A 19,104-nucleotide genomic window follows, 5' to 3' on the forward strand; every position below is an offset into this window, starting at 1 on the left:
AACTCTCTCCCACTTCCTAGTTGCGGGCGCGGTTTGGGTTCGTCTGCCCCCAAAAATCACAATCAAGTCAGTGGGAAGGACCCCAGAGCGTCCGGTTTTTACCTTTCAAAATAAATCTCTACACGCATGTACTTTCTAAAGCTTTTGCTTGCTTTCATTTCATTGCTCTTTCGCTGTATTCATTGTTTCAAATTTGCCCTATTTTCTCTCGTGTTCTCTTTAGAGTCTTTCATGTTCCACTCTAATTTAAATCGATCCTACTTTTCGCTGAGAGCGCCGATTGTCTTCTCTGCGTTCCCACCACGTGCCCTGATGTGCTTTAATTTTGAAGCAGCTTGTAACATCCGGTCTCCATTCACGCGTCAGAATTGTCGGTGCTGACTTGTGGTTCAGGGCCAGTGTAAACTCTGGACCAGTGACTCTCCAGCTCTGTCAGGTGAGTACACAGAGGTGGGCCAGAGAGAGAGAGAGAGAGAGAGAGAGAGAGAGAGAGAGAGAGGTCTCAGAACAGCAGGAGGTTTGGTCTGGATAAGAATTCTCACTGTGGGACAGTTGGAGCCATTTTAAACAACACTCTGACACCATCACAAAGTGGTAAGGTTTATTTATTTCCATGTCTTGGAGTGGGTGGGGTGTGGGGTGTGTGGTTCGGTCCACGTTAACGAATGACTCAAACTTCAGAAATCATCAGCACACTTTTACTTTAGTTAGCATGAGATTTGATTTTTTTAACTAAACCCTTAAGTTTAATGTCTTCCCTTCATAGAGCTGCTACATATGCCAGATACATAGTTACATACTGAAGTCTTTGCAATAGTGCTACCCATTGATTTTGATATCTTTGTTATTATTATTTATTATTATTTCCATTGCTAGGCTTAGTTGTATTTTTCTGTGTTTATCTGTTGCATGGCTCTAGGGTCCTGAACAGTTCCATAATTGCCTCACAAGTTGCAGCATGTCATGTCTTGCCCACAGTAGATTTCTCTGACTGACACTGCACCAACTTATGTTTCCACTGTCTCTACTGCTTTTATAGTTTCACAGCTATGCCCCATGTCTGCGGATCAAGTCTCATATATCTAAAGATTGTAGATGCTTAACCCCAAAAAAATCCACCCTGGTGCCAATAAAACAGCATTCTCTTCCTCTTTCCCCCCACTTCCTTACGCCGTATTCTTGTTTAAACAAGCAAAAATATTTACAGTGTTCACGTCCACAGACTCTGACCAATGCGAGAATCAAATGTTGCTGCTCCGCCTGAGAAATCTCAACATTCCTGGTCTTGTCTCCCCTCACAGAGCTCCTGACCCAGAATGTTCTCGCGGATTAAAGTGTCTCGCAGGTAGCGGTCGATCACAGTGGACTGGGACGTGGAGATGGTCACTTGGGCCGCCTTGCTGACAGTATGCACATGGATCATACAAACACAGATCGCCTCGGGACAGCACACATGCCCTACGACCCCACGCAGGCTGGTTGATTTCACTGTAAAGTACTCCCTCCCCCACTTCCAAACCGCCGAACCCATACAGAACATAGTGGTGCACTGGGAAGGACATCAGCCGGATGTGTACGTTGGATCCCGGAATGTCATCGAGGCAGTGAACTATTCTATGGAGAAACTATGGGAGGTGAGAACTGGACCCGTTGGTAGCCCAGAGTGTGACACCTGTCATGGGTGTGACATCGAAACAGACCCCGGGGATCCAGTGGATACAGACAATGAGGTGCTGCTTCTGGATCCTGCTGAATATTTGTTGCCATACTTGTACATCTGTGGGAGCACTCAGCATGGCATCTGTCACTTCATTGACATTGATAACATTGTTGCCTCAAAGCCGGAGCCTAAGTGTTTATTCAAAAAAGAGGAAAACTCTCCAGCTTACTGTCCTGACTGTCTGGCAAGTCCAATTGGCACCAGAGTCAGCATCGTGTCAGAGTCTTCCACGTGTCTTTTCTTCGTCGCAGCTTCCGTGGACAGCAAAGTGGCCCAGCGGTATCCCAGGAGGTCGATATCAGTGGTGAGGCCACTCTCGACTGAGGATGGCTTTCATATGGTCATGAAAGGTCTGACAGTGCTCCCCAGTCTACAGGACTCTTACAGGATTAATAACATCTACAGCTTTTCTACCAAGGACTTCGTCTACTTCCTGTCCGTGCAGAGAGAAAATCCTTTTAAGAGCGATTCACGGTTTCAGACTCGACTGGGACGAATCCCAATATTAATCCCGGAGGTGTGGATGTACAGAGAGGTGGTCCTGGAGTGTCGCTACTTCCCCAAGCGCAGGAGGAGGCGGAGAGGGGCTTTGAAGGACATATTGTACAACGGGCTTCAGGCGGCCCACTTTGGGCGAGTGGGAAAGGACTTGGCCGGGGAGATGAACGTGGGCATTAAAGAGGATATTCTGTACGGGGTGTTCTCAGAGGTCAATGAGCATGGCGAGCCACAAAAAAACTCAGCCCTGTGTGCTTTTCCTATTGCCCAAGTGAACCAGGCGATTGAGCTGGGCGTGGAGGCCTGCTGCAAGTCAGGCTCAGAGCAGCTGTCCAGAGGCCTCTGCCACTTCCAGCCGTGCGAGAGCTGCCCACATGAGGTGAGTGTCTCTTTTTTCTGTGGGTGTGTGTGTTTGTGTGTTTGTGCTGTCACCAGAGTAGAGACACAGTGCAAAGGTCCAACTGCGTCCAGACAGGAAGTGACAGACACACACTGTGTAAATACAGTCACCTGGGATTGTAACTATAGTTTATGATTAAGCTCAAGGTTTAATATTGTCTTGGGAAATAAGAGATTGTACGTAATACATGACAGTGAAGTCGGTGCATAAATCCTGACTCCTGCTGGAACATTGTGTGCAGCTCTGATGAATGGCAGTGTGTTTGTGTATGTGTGACCAGGTATTACTAAGACCGAAAACTGTTCACGCAGTAATTTAAGGAGGACTTGTCTTCCTTAGGGGGACAAAAATCTAGTTCCCATATATAAATCATTAAAGGTTAAGGTGAAGATAAGTTTTAAGGTCAGGTTAGGTTAATTGCTTTTAGAAAATATCATAAGATGGTGAATATGCTTTGGTACATTTGAAGGTCTTCTGCACAATTTAAGTTACCTGCTACCGGACATCATTACCTCTATGCCTTTTTAAACTGATCCCTGTCCAATTTTAGAACATAGGACAAGATGGAGAATATCCCTTGTATGTTCCGCCGCACTTATTAATGTCTACCAGCAGTAGATTAGATTTGGGTTTATGTTAGGGTTATGGTCATCTGAAGTCATCGAGTCACAGCTTTGTGTCGCTGTGTCGGTGTGTGTGTGTGTGTGTGTGTGTGTGTGTGTGTCTGAATGAGAGAGACAGAGAGAGAAAGACGGCCAATTCAGAAAACTGGGAGAGGTGGATGAGTCAGATGTGTGACCTACACATTGCCACGCCATTTCTCAGCTCTGTTAAGTTTCACAATGAAATGGGTGGTAACTGCTTCCCACTCACTATTATCATTACCCTAACCTTAGATTTGATAAGAGTTAGCTTTTTGAGATTTGCATTTCAAGATAAAAGACTCAGTGAAGATTAAATCTTGCACTTGCTGTTTTTTTTAATTTTGTATTACTTGATCCCGGTCACAGGTTGTAGCTAATATACTACCAGTGAAGAAAGATTAAAGGAAAGTAAAGGAACCACAAAAGATTAGGTCCTCAAACCTTCTCTGGCTCGTAACCAAAGATGTGGTAAGATGTTTCCGTCTAGGAGTTCAGACGGTGTCCTTTGAGCTTTGACAGCCATGTGTGCACCTACAGGAATGTGGGCCAACAAACACAAGTTATAAATCCAACTGATAAAAAGAAAAGGAATTTCACAGGGAGGAACATGGGTTATACTGTGCCTGGCTTTTACGCATTGTAACTTGATGAGCAAATAGGAAAAAACATGGAAGACGTCACTGAGGTAACAATCTCGAAACAGTCATTTTTCTATAACTGGATGTGCGGGATAAAAAAAAACTTGGATTCCACATATATTCAAGAGTAGAACACTGGATGGAAATTTAAAATAGTGTGAAGCAAACATGGGCAAGTCATCTAAATTGCTTTAGAATGGAAGTATGTACGGCTGGTTTATCCCATCTCTACTTTTACTTATGTTTTATTCTTAGTTTGTGTTATTTCTGTTATTAAGCACAATTACACAATAATTACTGGAGGGACACCATTGAATTTAGACTTTAATGGGATTTGGCTTCACTTTTGGGGGAGATGTCATGTCATCTTTATGTACAGTCTGTAATATTGATGTAGAGAATCAGGCATGTACAGGGGACTGATATTTATGAGTTTGTGCCATTTGGTGCAAATTCAAATAAAAATCTGGATCTAGTGAATTGGGATGTGACACCCAAAGGGGACTGTTGGGCCGTGGTGTTAGTTTGCACACTACTAAGGGCAATCCTTCTGTGATAGTTAGCACCATTATGCAAAAACGTAAATCTTCGTGATAGGACTGGGTTTCTGTCAGAGAAGGATCTATTACATTTCGGTGCAGATGCGGATCATTGGGCGGATCCCAAATTACTTTTTGTCTGTCTTTAATATTGGAAGATAGGGTGTTTTCAACATTTTCTCCGATTGCTCACAGAATCTCAGAGGGTTGATGAGTGTCTGCAGCTCTGTGCGTATCCAAATGAAAAAGTGGGTCTTGTGGATTTAAATGAGGTTTCATGTGGGGTGTGGTTTTCTCTCCAGCTGCTGCACGGTATCAATAAGTTCTAGAATCCTGTAACGACCACCAGCGTGTAGCTGAGAAACGTAATGTGGCTGTTTTCATTTAAGAGGACTCTTTGGCCTTGGTGGAGGTTTGTGCTCTACTGAGTGACATTCTTGTTTCTTTTTTAAACAATTTATTTTGTATGAACCGGTGTGACACCTGCTCTATCAATTGTCCACACACTTCCGTCATGTACTGTTTAATGTGTCTGTAGTGGAAAATCTGCATTGAGAAACCGGCACCATGTGGAACAGACGGAACTGGAGTCACTGCTGTTTTATGACCTTGTGTCTCTCACAGCTCGTTCTAATGAGAGGAGGTGAGGCGGGAGCACTTCCTCTCTGCCCCCCCCCCCCCCCCCCCCCCCCGGCGCTTCCAGTCACTCCCCGGGCTATGCATTTAAATATGCTTCATCTGCTAGGAAGGAGTCCAGAGCTGATGGAGGCAGATATAGGCAGGAGAATGTTGACATTGGAATCCAAATTACTTGGATTCCTGTTGCTGACTGAGTGCTAACACGTTTTATCCACTTGTCCAGAGCTCCCAAGGAAATCACACATGCACCGCCATGCCCACGCTGGTGTCCAGTCCGCACTACCGAGTAGACCTCTTCAACGGTCAGATGAAGGAGGTCCTGTTCACCGCCGTCCTTGTCACCACGATTGGAAATCACACGCTGGGCCATTTGGGTACCTCAGACGGCCGGATCCTGCAGGTGACTAGAAGTCTCACAATAAAACAGTGCTGTCATTATTTCATATCATTTCTCCTTTAAGTGAACCTTTTGAAATCCAAAGTTACAATAGAATATTTTCATAATTTATACTCCCCAGGTGATTCTCAACACGTACAGGCCTATTGTTTATGCCAACTTTTCTCTGGGAGAGACTGCAGTATCCAGGGCAGCATCTTTGTACCAAAACGATTCGCTGCTTTTTCTCGTTGGAAATAAGGTAAGTTTTATGAATTGCAGGTGCTGCCCTCTACCCCTGACAAGTATGCCATGTTTTCCCCCTGTGCGTTTGATGTTGTTTTGCTAGTTTTATTGTCAGTTGGACTGTGAATAACGGGTTGTTATTCGTAGTTTAGATTTTTTGCTCAGGTCGAAAATAGGAAATGAAAACATGGTTCACTGTCCGAACTTGATTTTTATATTTAATTTGTATGATTTGTTTGAGTGATGGTGGTGTAGAGCCGCGTAATCAAGGTCCCTGACTCACGTCTTTATATACTGTACTGTCTGTGATATTGATATAAACAAATCAGGCATGTTTAGGGGACTTATAATTATAAATATGTGCAGATTGGTGAGGTTTCAATAAAAAACTTAATCTAGCAGTTTTAAACATTGGTTTTCTATGGGCACTTTTGGACCTTGTCGGAGGTGTGCGCTCTACTTGTGATTTTTTAGTCATATGAATGTTTTTTACTCTGGTAACTCTGCCTCACCTCACCCTCGTCTTCCTCTCTCCTTCATCAAGATGTTCCGGGTGCCCTCTGCAGGACCCGGGTGCGCTCACTTTATGACCTGCTCCGAGTGCCTGACGGCTCCGCACTTCATGAACTGTGGCTGGTGTTCAGGAACATGCTCGAGGCAGCAGGAGTGTGAATCGCAGTGGAACACTTGTGTGCCCATCATAACAGAGGTAACTGTAACTGGTCAAAGCTAACGCATGAACTTTAGACACGATGGTTCATAGTGTGACACTGTTCTAATCTGGATGTTAACCCTTCGTCCAGTTTTTCCCTAAAATGGCACCTGTTGGTGGCGAGACAGAAGTGACCTTGTGTGGTTGGGAGTTTCAGTCCTCTCAGAAACCGGCCCACGTCAGCAACAAAACCCACATCATCACAGTGGGCTCTGGAAACACGTGTACTATCCTGCCATTAAGGAGCAGCCGTGAAGTGTGAGTAATACAGATATCACTCGATGCCACACAGTTTATCTTCTCAGTATTACAATAGAGGTTCTGGGGAAGATTTGATACAGGGAAACAAGTTAACCTGCACTAAGTGGTCTTGACTATTCATCAGTTTTCCCTTCATTCAAGCACTGAGCACTAAGCCGTCACGTTTTTTCTGGTATAAATAACAACTGCTGCCATTTAGTCGACCTCTGGGCAAAACAATCACACACAAGGCACTTTGTATCGTCCTGAAATTAGAGCATCATCCGTTTCAAAAACACGATAACTTAAGTAATATATTTGACAATATTTATATACACTTTTTGGTGATGATGCATTTTAAATAAATTATGTTTGATGTCACTTGAGATAGAGAACTTTCTAAAACCATTTCATCAGGAGCGTTAAATCGTTGAAGTTACATGCTGGATGCAATCAGATAATTTGGCTTTATATATAGATTTAGGAGAGGAGGAAAAAGAGCATACGTGTTTAAAAAGTGGCTTTAAAATCAAAGTACAGCAGCGTAAAGTTCTGACTTTTCTCTAAAAGAATTCAAAAACATAATTGTTCCAGGTCTCAGAGGAGAATCAATTACGTGCACTAAAGATTTTTTGCAGTTCCAAATTTTGATGGTTGTGTGGTAACTTGTGTTCATTTGCTGCTTTTCATTTCTGACTGACAAGCTCCTTTCCTCAACACCATTTTCCTTCCTCCTGTCCTGAACACAGGCTTGTATGCAAGATTCAGGAAAATACACCAAACCAGAACCTAAACATCACTCTGGAAGTGCACGAGGGGGAAGTGAAGGGCCGATACTCAATCGAAGGCACAGCTCAGATGCCTGGTTTCTCTTTTGTGGTGAGAGTTTTATTTTTTTATGAGACAGTGTATCACATCATCTTGTCAAACTACCTTTTGGAATTGATTGCAACGTTAGATTGTAATAGGAGTGTATTTCACGTCTGTCTCTTAAGGAACCAAGCATAACAGAAATCCGACCTGACTATGGGCCAGTGTTTGGAGGAACAGAGGTGACACTGACGGGCCGATATCTTAACTCAGGGACGCAGAGAGAAGTCTTCTTGGATAACAACAAGTGTCACATTCAGAGGTGAGCAACGCCGATGGTTTTTAACTCGAAGCTGAAGTTCGGTTAGTGACAGACTTTAGAGTGGACCAGTGACTAAGGCACGAACCCAGGAGACATGGAGGAAAGTTAAAAAAGTTTATCTATAGATCTAATAAATGAGATGACAGGAGGGATGCAAGCTGACTGGAGAGCACAGGAGTAAGGGTGACTAGTAGTGATCGAATCCAGAGCTACTATAGCAGGTGGTGTGCTTGCAGGTAGGAAATAATAGGAAAGGAGAAAATACGAGGATCAGAAAAGTCACTGCATGCACAGACGCTACGGCCGAGTATCTGTACCGGTAGCTGATGACAAAAACATGGCGATGTGTGAGCGGCGAGCTGGTGAATGATGACTGGCCGTGCGTGGGCCGGGAGGAGCTGCCCAGCAGATCACAGAGAGCTGAATGGACTGGAGATCCCGACGCGGGAAACACCACCACTCCTACAAAAACATACACACTCACACAGACACTCTCCACAGCACTCATTCACAAAGACACACAGGGGAAAACTGACACAAAACAGACTGACTTCAGTGTTTTCAGATGTGCGCTTTAATTTGAGGCTTTAAAGGTTCAGTGTGTAAGATTTAGGTGAAGGAATCTATTGGCAGAAATTGAATGTAGAAAATAATCCAAGTGTTATTTTCATCTAAAATGTACAAATTGTTGTTTTCTTCACCCTAGAATTGGCCATTTATATATATGTAACACTTTATATTAACATCTGGAGCGGGTCCTCTGTATGGAGGCCGCCATGTTTTTACAGTGGCCCAGACTGGCCAAACTTAATACCTTTTGAGTTTTTATGACAAGTGAAGGCTTCCACAGGTTCTCTTTCTTGTTTGAAAGGGGAGGGTGAGGTGAGGGGTATTCAGCTGCAGCATGCAACCTCACCAGTAGGTGTCACTGAATTCTAAACACTGAACCTTTGATTTCCTGTGTTGTGTTTTGTCTTGCAGCACCCTTGAAGGAGACGGGCCGTTGTGTTCAATCGTCTGCCGAACAGCAGCAGCAGCAGCAGGTGTCGGGGATGTACCCGTCAAAGTTGTTATCGACAAGTCTCAAGTGGCCACGACAAAGAGGTTCTCCTACAAGAAAAACCCGGTTATAACCTCTGCACATCCTAACTGCAGTTTCAGAAGGTAGGACACTGACCATGCTTTGCTCTCGGCTCTTATGAAAAGATTCAGTGTCCAAATTATCCTGATAACACAAACTGTGTTTTTACATGAAGAAGTCAGTCATGTTTATTTATTAACCTGCAGAGGCTCCAAGCTGGTGATAGAAGGTCAAAATCTTGACTCTGCTCAGACAACCGTGGTTCAGTTCATTCCAAAAGATCCCAACATACAACCTCTTCAGCAAGTAGGTTGACTCTTTGATCAGATTTTTTACATTAACTTTTTTTTTATCTTTGTGGAAGACTTAAGATCATCAACATGAGCTGCAGAACGAATTAGCATTCATGCTCTCATATTCCTTCTCAGTATCGCTTTCCTGTGATTCAAAATTGTTACTCTAGTTGTGATTTCAAACAATGTTATCAAATAATGATTTAATTTACTCAAGGTCTGCAAGGGCACGGCAGATGCCACGCACATGGAGTGCTGGGCCCCTGCTCTTGAAGAGGAAATGCCAGAGGAGAAGTCTGACATAGGAGTGATTATTATTAACATGGATGGAAAAAACAACCTCTGGAAGAAACGTTTCGACTACTACCCGGATGCCAAAGTCATTCCCTTTGAGAACGATGACAGGAAATTACTTCTGAAACCGGGAGAGACAGAAGTTTCGCTGCATGTATGTTCACACATCCGCTCTCTTTTATTCCCTTTGTACTTATCAAGTTCCATTTGCCACTTATCTTATAACATTCAAACTGTTTTTTCCACAAATCTAACAGCACAGTAAACTAAACATGGTGGGAGCATGCATGAAGATCTCAATGACCATAGGTGGTGTGGACTGCAACGCTCAGGTTCTGTTAAATGAGCTGACGTGCCGGATTCCTAAAGGCCTGGTTATTCCCAGTGAGGGGTCACCCGTCAAGGTAAGAGACTAACAAACTTTAATCCATATCAACTATTAAAGAAAATTATAATCTATGTATTGAACAATGTACTAATTTGTTACTGCAGGTGTTTGTAAATGGGGAAGAATACGATGTTGGCACAGTGGTGTACGACGACAATAACACAGTGATCGCAGGCATCGTGCTGGGCATCATTGGTGCGCTGGTAGTAGGTGCTTGCCTTGCATTAATTGTGATGATCCATCTGAAGAATAAAAAGAGGGGTGAGACACTGTAATTGTGACTTGAACAGGAGTTCATAATGTCCTGTATGCCTATTCTGTACTATCCTCTGTTTTTTTATTCACATGTCCAACTGTGACTCATGCCAGTGACTTTAAATATATTTTTTCATCATTTGTTGTTCAGTGATTTTCATCTATACAATCTGTCCTTCCAGCCGAAATTGAGAATCGCTTATCGACAATGCTTTCACGAGGTCGCGTGGGCAGCAACTCTGATGTCTCACCAACAGGAGACTACAGACGAGGTGTGACATTGGAATCCACACATATATTTACCAAAAATCCCTTTTTTTTTATATCAGGGAACAAATTGACCTGACAAATGAAGAGTAAACTAAAATATTACTTAGTAGAGTGCAAATCTCCACTAAGGCTCAGCAGTGCCCTTATTAAACCACATTGGAATTCCCTTTATCCTGAATTTTAATTCATCAAATTTCACTCCCTCATAAATATCACTCCCAAGAACCATGAATTATTCTCTCTTAAATAAATTTGATTCTCGCAATGTTAAAGAAAGTGAAAAGAAATTTCAAGATTCCGCACTCAAATCAAATGGGCCCCTTCCTTGATCCATACTGCATCCTTCCGCCAAGTTTCATAGAAATCCATCTATCAGCTTTTGCATAATCCTGCAGACTAACAGACAAAAAAACAAATGTTGACAAAAATATTACCACCTTGTCGGAGGTGAAATAGGGTAAAATATTTGCAGATCGTAATTGTCCCTTTCAGTCGCATGCTTTCTTTGAATCCCTAAAAGCAGTGATTGGTCTTTGAGGGGAAGAATTCATCAATCAACTCAAAAATTCCATTTTCACAGTTTTATAACGTCACTTTTGGTGTTTTTTCTCTTTTCAGTCAATCTCTCCCAAACAACAGGTTCAGGAGGAAGGGCCTTCGACGGTTTATTATACACTGCCAGCCACGATCATCTGTCTGTCCCTTTGGTGCCGCGGGACAGCATCTCAATGGTCAGCCTGGCCGCTGATCTCCTGGAGGAGGTCAAAGATGTGCTGATCCCCGCTGACATGCTCAGAATCGAGGACAGCCAGATCATTGGCAAAGGTTCGTCTCGTGGCTTCTTTCGCTCTCGCAAATTTTCACAGAGCACTTTTCATAACAGCCTCTTTTTCCTTCCCTGCAGGCCACTTTGGCACAGTTTATCACGGATACCTGATAGACAGCAAAAAGCAGGAGACCCACTGTGCAGTAAAATCATTAAACAGTATGTGAATATGTATTTCTTAAAGAGATTCATCAATACACAAGCTCTGGGCTGGTGGACTTGTCTGTATAACGGCGCCTCTTTTAAAAACAGGGATCACAGACTTGGGCGAGGTGCATCAGTTCCTCAGAGAAGGCATCATCATGAAAGGTTTCCACCACCCGAACATACTGTCTCTGATGGGCATCATGCTGCCTAAAGAAGGACTCCCCCTGGTGGTGCTCCCGTACATGAAACATGGGGATGTGCGTCATTTCATCCGTTCTGAGAAAAGGGTAAATTACGCAATGAAGCTTTCTGGAACAGGGGGATCGTGACTTGGAATTTTAACTCTGTCAATCTGGCTCTTTTTTTTACAACTGCACACTATGAGCTCTGGCTCAATCAGCTCTTCTGACTGTTTCTCTGCTCTCCACTAGAACCCGACAGTGAAAGACCTGATTGGATTCGGGCTCCAGGTTGCCAAGGGGATGGAATATTTAGCTCAGAAGAAGTTTGTCCACAGAGACCTGGCTGCACGTAACTGCATGTGAGTGTGAATCACACATGGATTTACTGGCTAACGGCGTGCCAATGAAAAAAAGGCTTTGTCATGACTGGAAGAGGCAATTTTTACCGGACGTAGCTAAGTCTATGTGTCACCTGAGCTGTACTATTAAAGGTGTGGGTTAGTGAATCGCACCACTGATCTAGTACAGTGCTTGATTTACAGAAGTAGAACAATTTGGAAATGTTAGCAACCATGCTGTTTGCTCTTGGGCTGGTTTGCTAAAGTTGGTATAGTTGGTTTAATAGCGACATTCAGGATATAGTTTTTGCCGGGCGGTATGTTGGTCCAGGGATGAGCACTGTCACCTCATAGCAAGTAGGTTCTTGATTTTAATCCTTGTTCAGACTTTCTGTGTGAAGTTTGTGTGTGTGTGTGGAGGTGGGGGGGATTTGTGTGAACTCTGGCTTCCTCCCACAGTCCAAGGAAATACAGATTAGGGTTAGGTTACTTGGACACTCTAAATTTACTTTATGTGCAACTGTGAGCGTGAGTGGTGAATGGCTCAATACGTCAGCCCTGTGATAACCTGGTGACCTGTCCAGGGTGTGCCCAGTGTTTGGCTGAGATTGGTTAACAGCCAATCCAGGACCCATATGGATAAGCAGTTGTTGGTTGGTTGGTTGGTAAGCAAGATTACACAAAAACAACTAAATAGATTAACACAAAACTTGGTGGAAGGAGCCTGTATAGGTGAGGGAAACACCCATAAATGGACGGATTCCAATTTCTGCGATATTGCAGTGTTTTCAGAGAATAATTTAAGGATCTTGATTTAAAAACCTGGCAAATTTAGAGAACTGTTATCTATAATTGGAATGTTGGGCCTTGGCAGAGGCACAAGCTCTACTCAGTGCCATTTTAGTTTGATTTGAATAAACAAATGATGCTTTAGTTTGATATTTTGGGAATATATGTCTCTTTGCTTTCTTTAAAATAATTTGAGAACTGTGCATCTCACCAGTGTATGACAAATCTCTAATGGTTCATCACCACTGATTCTCTAAATCAATGTTAATGTATGTGTGGACCTGAAGATCCTTTATCACGACGTGTCCTCCCCTCAGGCTGGATGAGACCTTCACAGTGAAGGTGGCAGATTTCGGCATGGCCAGGGACATCTACGACAAGGAATACTACAGCATTCAAGACCAGAAACGGGCCAAGCTGCCGGTGAAGTGGATGGCAATCGAAAGCCTGCAAACGCAGAAGTTCACGATCAAGTCAGATGTGGTGAGTGTACCTATGCATGCCCACAGGAATAAGTTTTATATTTTGCATATGTATATGACACCGCTTATCTTTTTCCCAGTGGTCGTATGGCGTCTTACTGTGGGAGCTGCTGACCAGAGGGGCCAGCCCGTATCCAGAGGTGGACCCCTATGACATCACAAACTACTTGTTGAAGGGACGACGGCTTCCACAGCCCCAGTTTTGCCCCGACAGTCTGTGAGAATCTCAACCGCACACTAGAATCATCACAAAACATCTTCTAAAAATAAATATTTCTTGGCGCTCAAAGGGATAGTTCCGCCAGAAATAAAAATGAATATTCTACTCAATATTCTGCCGATGGAGGGGTTGGTCAAGTGTTGAGTTCACAAAACACTTGACCCACCCTTCAGGAGTTTAGGGGGTAAACAGTGTTGCTGCAGAATCCAATACAATTGAAGAAATCTGTGACCAAAGCTTTAGACTTAAAACAACAGAAAAAAGCACAACAACCCTCCATACTGCTTGTGTGGTGTCATCCAAGTGTCTGCAAGCCCTGAAATTCAAATTCGACTTGAAACGGCTTCATTAACATTGTGTTTTGGCTTAAATGTGGCTGCATTCAGGGACCGTCGGAAATGCTATCGTCCGCTAGCTTAGCCACTTCTGGTGGACTTTCAGGCCGAAATGACCTCGTTTCATGTCAAATTTGATATTGGGGCTTGTGGACACTGTGGTGGCACCACATGAGCATCTGAAGCTTTGACCACTAATTTCTTCATTTGTTTTGCATTCTGCTTCAACACTGTTTACCCCTGAGACCACTGAGTGTGAGTGGATAATGAGTGCATTTTCCTTTCTGGGTGAACTGTCCCTTTAAGTTCTTTGTTGTAATAAGCAGCCATCATTCAGTAGTTTACACACCTGCTTAAATAGTCATGCACTGACTCATTCTCTCATTTATCATTCCACAGGTATTCAATCATGCTGGCATGTTGGGACCCGGAGCCTGAGTGCAGACCAAGCTGCCTGGTTTCAGAAGTACAACACATCCTGTCCTGTCTGGAAGGAGAGCACTATATAAGTCTGAAGGTCAACTATGTAAACTTGAACCAGCCGAGGCCTTACCCCTCTATGACTGAATCTGCAGACGAGGCCGAGGCCTCAGACTCTGACACAGACTGTCATGCCACCAGCTAAGTGTCCCAGGAGCTCATTAGACTCAACATGATCTGGAATCAAAGTTGGAAAGCATTCAAGAGGAGGGACATTCTTCTTCGTCCCGTAGGTTGTTGAACATGTGCAACCTGAGCTTGCGGAGGGTATGGCTACTGATTTAAGACAATGGTACGAGGTACGACAAAGTGGGATTTGAGCCGTGATGAGCTAGCACTGGAAGTCCTCCATCTTTGTTCCATTTTATTTGTCACAAAGCAAAGACATTGTGCAGGAGGAAGAAAGTGTTTTTACTCTGTAGTGAAAATCGCAAGCACAAGTGTGAATGACACAAAGTGAATGTAACGTGCCTTAGTTCTCAGATTTATAGAATAGATTCAGGTCGGCTTACTTGAGGATATTTTATAAATGTCTATGAATGCTGACTTGTGCTCAGGGTTCAATATTTGTCCTGCTATATGAAGGGATATAAGATGGATAATATCCCTTGATATAGACTATAGAATGTAAACTACAATGGTACGAGCACCTGTGAAATTGTCATATTCGATGAAGAGCAACACCATTGCTCTGCACCTATTGAATTATACAGGGATATCAACTGTACCTGTCATTATCACTAGAGGGCAACCAACTCCTCCTTCTGAAGATCATTTTATGTTGGTGCAGCAGTGACGCTCTGCGCTAAGGCACACAGCTCAACACAAAGGTGTTGCACCAACAACACAACTACAGGCATCTGCTGAGCAAATGGGACAAATCCAGTCCTTCAATCAATACATTCGTCTGCATTTAATCAAAATGATCTCCACAGGATTTCAGACGATCCAAAGCATTTTAGGATGTATGCACTGATTTATTTTTTACTCTCAGACTGACTATGCAATTTGATTCAGCAAAAGATTTGTTTTTGCGTTGACCGGTTCATGCAATCCCCCCCCCCCCCCCCCCCGCTCCGTCTGTTCGAGATTCTGTCTTTTTACTACATAAATATGGTTTAATGCTCACAGCACAGCAGAGATGTCTACCTGGACTTGTTTTTTCTTACATCATCCTGAATAACTAGAAAAAAAATATGCAGGTGCTGCAGATGAGCAAAGTTCCACCTACATAAAATTGTGTTCCTAAACTTTATTTTTTTTAAGTTGGTGTTCATGTTATAAAAACTGCAGTTAACAGGAGGAAGAGAGGGCACAGGAGTTCTTCATGAAAGCAGCACATAAAAGCTGCTGGAAAAATGATGCTGAGTGCAATGATACAGGTCTGAAGCAGCACAGCTCCAGTTCTCTGCCTGCTGGATGATAGGAGAAACCCACAGTAAGGGGTCTGAATATGTCAGCACGCACTAAAAACTGAATGTTTCTACTTAATCTGTGTATCTAACATTTTTTTATAGTCTTTAAATGTTTTATGGATCTAAAAAAAATCAATCCTTGCATTCAGGCTTTAAAAAGGTGATGATGACAAGTCCTGGCTGTGTTCAGATGGAGGTTGGGGATTTGAATATGCAAGAGGAGATGAAGGTGCAACAGAAAGTGATGCTTATGCTTTGCTTTGCACAAAATTCCCATAAGGGATTTATTTAAGGCAAACACAGGTAAATGTTTACTGGTTAGTTGAAGATCTGGTTTCAACTGATTCATTAATATTTATCGACATGATGAAGAGGAGGAAGGGTTAGACGATGAATGCGCATAATGAGGTTTACATGAACTCACAATGGGAAAAATACACGACATGTTCCCATCAGCCTTAAATCGACAAGTCCTCTAACTGCTCCCAGATACAATGACAAAAGTGTTAAAAACAAGTCAGTCTATGTTTCTGCCCGGTGTCACCTTGGAAAATGCTTTTGCTGTGTATTTGCTATCGCAGCCTCTGGTACAATCTACATCCAAATAAGGTGTTAAACTAAAGCACCTAAATGAAAACAGACATTTGATAATTGAATTATAAAGTCGGTGAATGGATAAACAAATTGTTATTCCCAAACAAAATAAATGAAATGAATAAATAAATAAGTTATCCATTAAGCTCGGAAACTAATAAATAAAAAAATTAAAAGAATAGCTTAATTCATACAACGTTTAGTGTTCTACAGATTTCCCTGCTCATCCAGGAAGAGATACAAGGCAGTTGTTGTGAGAAAGTGCATCTTCTGGGATTAAATTAATTAATTTGAAATAAAACTTGGCGTAACACAAAGACAGGGGGACTGAAATCAGAATTTGAATTGCACAAAGAAAGATTCGGCTTTGTGACTTTTTTTTTTGTTCTGTTTTGACTATGAAGGTTTACTCTTGTTTTCATTTATAACATTTTCCAGAGTTATTGTTAATTTTTTCCTTCCTGGTTGTGATTTCAACAAGCGAGGGGACTTAGAAGGGGCACATGCAAAGGTAGAAACTAGAAACTCAAGTGAAAAATGCAAGTTGAGATAACCCTGGATGACCTCAGCGTTATTTTCTCAGATTTAAGATTAAGCCTCCAGAGCCAAAGGACACATTATGCAATTGCTGGTTCGGTAGTACTTCCCACAAAAAACATATGGACTTTCATCAGTAAAATTTCCTTTAAAAAAAGTTTTTTTCCATGGGGACAAATTCATATTTGATAACTTTCAATCAATCAATGAAACTCCTGGTTCTCCATAACAATCCTAGGCACAGAGAGAGAAAGATGTGGGGAGCGAGAGCCCCATCCCGACCCAGTAGCGCAGTGAGGGGAAATAGCTGCACTGAGCTGCAGACCCCTAAAGTTTCTGGTCTAAAATTCCTTTTGTTGTCTTCCAGTGTATATATTTATAAATATTTTACACTATCATTTCACACTGCCCTGCTTTTGAAGCAGGGCTTGGCTGGAATCTGCGAAACTGCAAATACAGCAGCTGTTGTGTGATCCATGACAAACTGGACGGGGGGAAAAGAAACTAGCCAGTTTCAGTGAATGTTCTCTGCTAAGACACTCAGACAAATGTGGTCCCAACAGATGGGAGAGCACAAAAAATCACTGTCATTGCCAACGTTTAAAACTAAAGCAACCTAAACAACCCGTGTCTTTATTTACAGCCAGGAAAAATATGGATGGGTCGCTGCTTTTAAGGTGCCAAACGTGACCGCTGCCAATGTGGCTTATCCTAATGTTGAGCCGAGTGAGTCACGTGTTCGTACTGACGTGAGTTAAAACGGTATAAGACCAAATAAACCCAACATTTGCTGTTGATACAATCTATATATTCGTTGTTCAGAGATCTCTAGTCAACAGAGATCCATCTTTCCATTATCTAGACTGCTTATGAAAGGCAGGGTCCACACTGGTCACCAGCACATTGAGACAAACAACTGTTCACCTTCACATTCACACCTACAGCCAAGTTGGAGTCTAAACTAATATGCATGTCTTTGGACTGTGGGAGAAAGATAGAGAAAACCCACACAAAAAGACTCCTAAACTGGGATTCGAACCAGGAACCCTCTCTGCATGGTTCTCTTTAAATATTCCATTGGTGCTGTTTGTGTGGCATTCACCTGTGACTTCGTGAAATTATGCTATCACTTGGTGAGTGTTGGTCTGTGTTGTATTTCATGCCATCAGATGTTCTGCAGTGCACCACCACTCGGTATAAAATGGCCTGAGGAGTAAGAAAAAAAACACACACTTGCTTTATTCACCGTTGTCAAACCTTTCCTTGCAGGTGTTTTGAACTGGGCTGTGTTTGCAGTCCGAGGGTTTTCAGCAGTGCTCAAGGTCTCAGGTTTTCAAGATGTTGGTGAGAGAAAATCTGCAGAGGGAGACGAGGAGAGGAAATATGAGAACGCAATGAAACAAATGGCATATGTGATGCACGTAGTCTGGTTTTCCTCTTATATCTTGTTTAAACTTCTTATGTCTTTTTGGCATTTTCTCTTGAATTAGGACCATAAATATAATATATGGACAAAAGGACTTGAAATCCTTCTATTAATCATATTTATTTTTATTTTTGTTTCAGACATATTCAAACCTTTCACATGGTTTTTGATTTTTTTTTTTCTCTTAAGTTAAACATGTTCAATTCCCATTCTGTAAAATAATGGCCTGAATCCTCCCCACCTCAAAAACCCAACTCCCTGTGCAAATATCTTGCAAGTAAGTTTGAAGCCTCGCTCACACTTTTGTTCGCTGCTACCCTTGAGCTTGTGTACCATCAGTAAGTACCTGAATAGCGAGGCAGTCTTCCTCCCGCTCCCTTGCTCTTCTCCATTGTTGCATCGCATTCAGAGCTGGGAGGTCACAGATGGAGAGAAGTGTTATGTTTGTTCCTATCTCTGCTCTGTGAGTGAGCGTCTCCACAGATGGGAATACATTGAAAAGCAAACACAAATTTGCAGAGCAATTAAAGCCCCTCGAGGTACAAGGCCAGGCCAGGCCCATAGCTGACTGTACTTGATAAGAGTGTTTTATCATCCAGATTGTTGTCAATGTGCCATGGGTGTTACTGTATGTGGCTTGAGAATTCACACTCTGTAAAGATTTGTGTTATAAACCAATTGTGCTTAATATGTTATTATTATAACTACACAAATGCAATGCAAAATGGTAATTTTGCATTGCCATAATGCAAATATCTTCAGACCATATACGTTGACCCTCTCTTACTGTGTATCATTAGTGCAGTTTCTCATATACTGACTTACACTTCTGCATTATTAATGAAACAGATTTTGTCAACACTCATATTATCAATTTTTCATACTGTGGTGTAGCAGCATTACAGAAATGTATAGTTGCATAGAATAGTAGTAGAAACAGTGTGTTCTCTATATTTTCTGTGGATCAA

At 42.5% G+C, this 19,104-nt stretch overlaps 1 protein-coding gene across 2 annotated transcripts; it reads left to right on the top strand.

The window, feature by feature from the left end:
- The first annotated feature begins 439 nt into the window (after positions 1 to 439).
- On the top strand, positions 440 to 15,302 carry LOC133967886 (macrophage-stimulating protein receptor-like). 2 transcript variants are annotated; one of them, XM_062403584.1, is made up of 21 exons: positions 440 to 594; positions 1,302 to 2,597; positions 5,302 to 5,478; positions 5,597 to 5,716; positions 6,245 to 6,409; positions 6,504 to 6,670; positions 7,402 to 7,531; positions 7,648 to 7,784; positions 8,766 to 8,948; positions 9,072 to 9,171; positions 9,376 to 9,606; positions 9,710 to 9,856; positions 9,945 to 10,101; positions 10,278 to 10,367; positions 10,984 to 11,190; positions 11,270 to 11,350; positions 11,444 to 11,625; positions 11,770 to 11,879; positions 12,965 to 13,130; positions 13,210 to 13,346; positions 14,084 to 15,302. In XM_062403584.1, the coding sequence occupies exons 2-21, from the start codon at positions 1,380 to 1,382 to the stop codon at positions 14,307 to 14,309; spliced, it is 4,131 nt and encodes a 1,376-aa protein (XP_062259568.1). In that variant the 5' UTR covers positions 440 to 594; positions 1,302 to 1,379; the 3' UTR covers positions 14,310 to 15,302. The 2 variants fall into 2 exon arrangements, with proteins under 2 accessions (XP_062259568.1, XP_062259576.1); XM_062403592.1 differs by lacking the exon at positions 10,278 to 10,367.
- The last annotated feature ends 3,802 nt before the right edge of the window (positions 15,303 to 19,104 follow it).

The sequence above is a fragment of the Platichthys flesus genome, chromosome 2, assembly GCF_949316205.1.
Source record: "Platichthys flesus chromosome 2, fPlaFle2.1, whole genome shotgun sequence".
Taxonomy (NCBI): Eukaryota; Metazoa; Chordata; class Actinopteri; order Pleuronectiformes; family Pleuronectidae; genus Platichthys; species Platichthys flesus.

Bases quoted from the DNA above. Each gene is read 5' to 3' on its own strand.
- LOC133967886 (XM_062403584.1), top strand. From the start codon at position 1,380: ATGGTCACTTGGGCCGCCTTGCTGACAGTATGCACATGGATCATACAA. The intron at 11,191-11,269 runs GTTCGTCTCGTG...CCTTCCCTGCAG, and splicing joins CAGCCAGATCATTGGCAAAG to GCCACTTTGGCACAGTTTAT. The intron at 11,880-12,964 runs GTGAGTGTGAAT...TCCTCCCCTCAG, and splicing joins CTGGCTGCACGTAACTGCAT to GCTGGATGAGACCTTCACAG.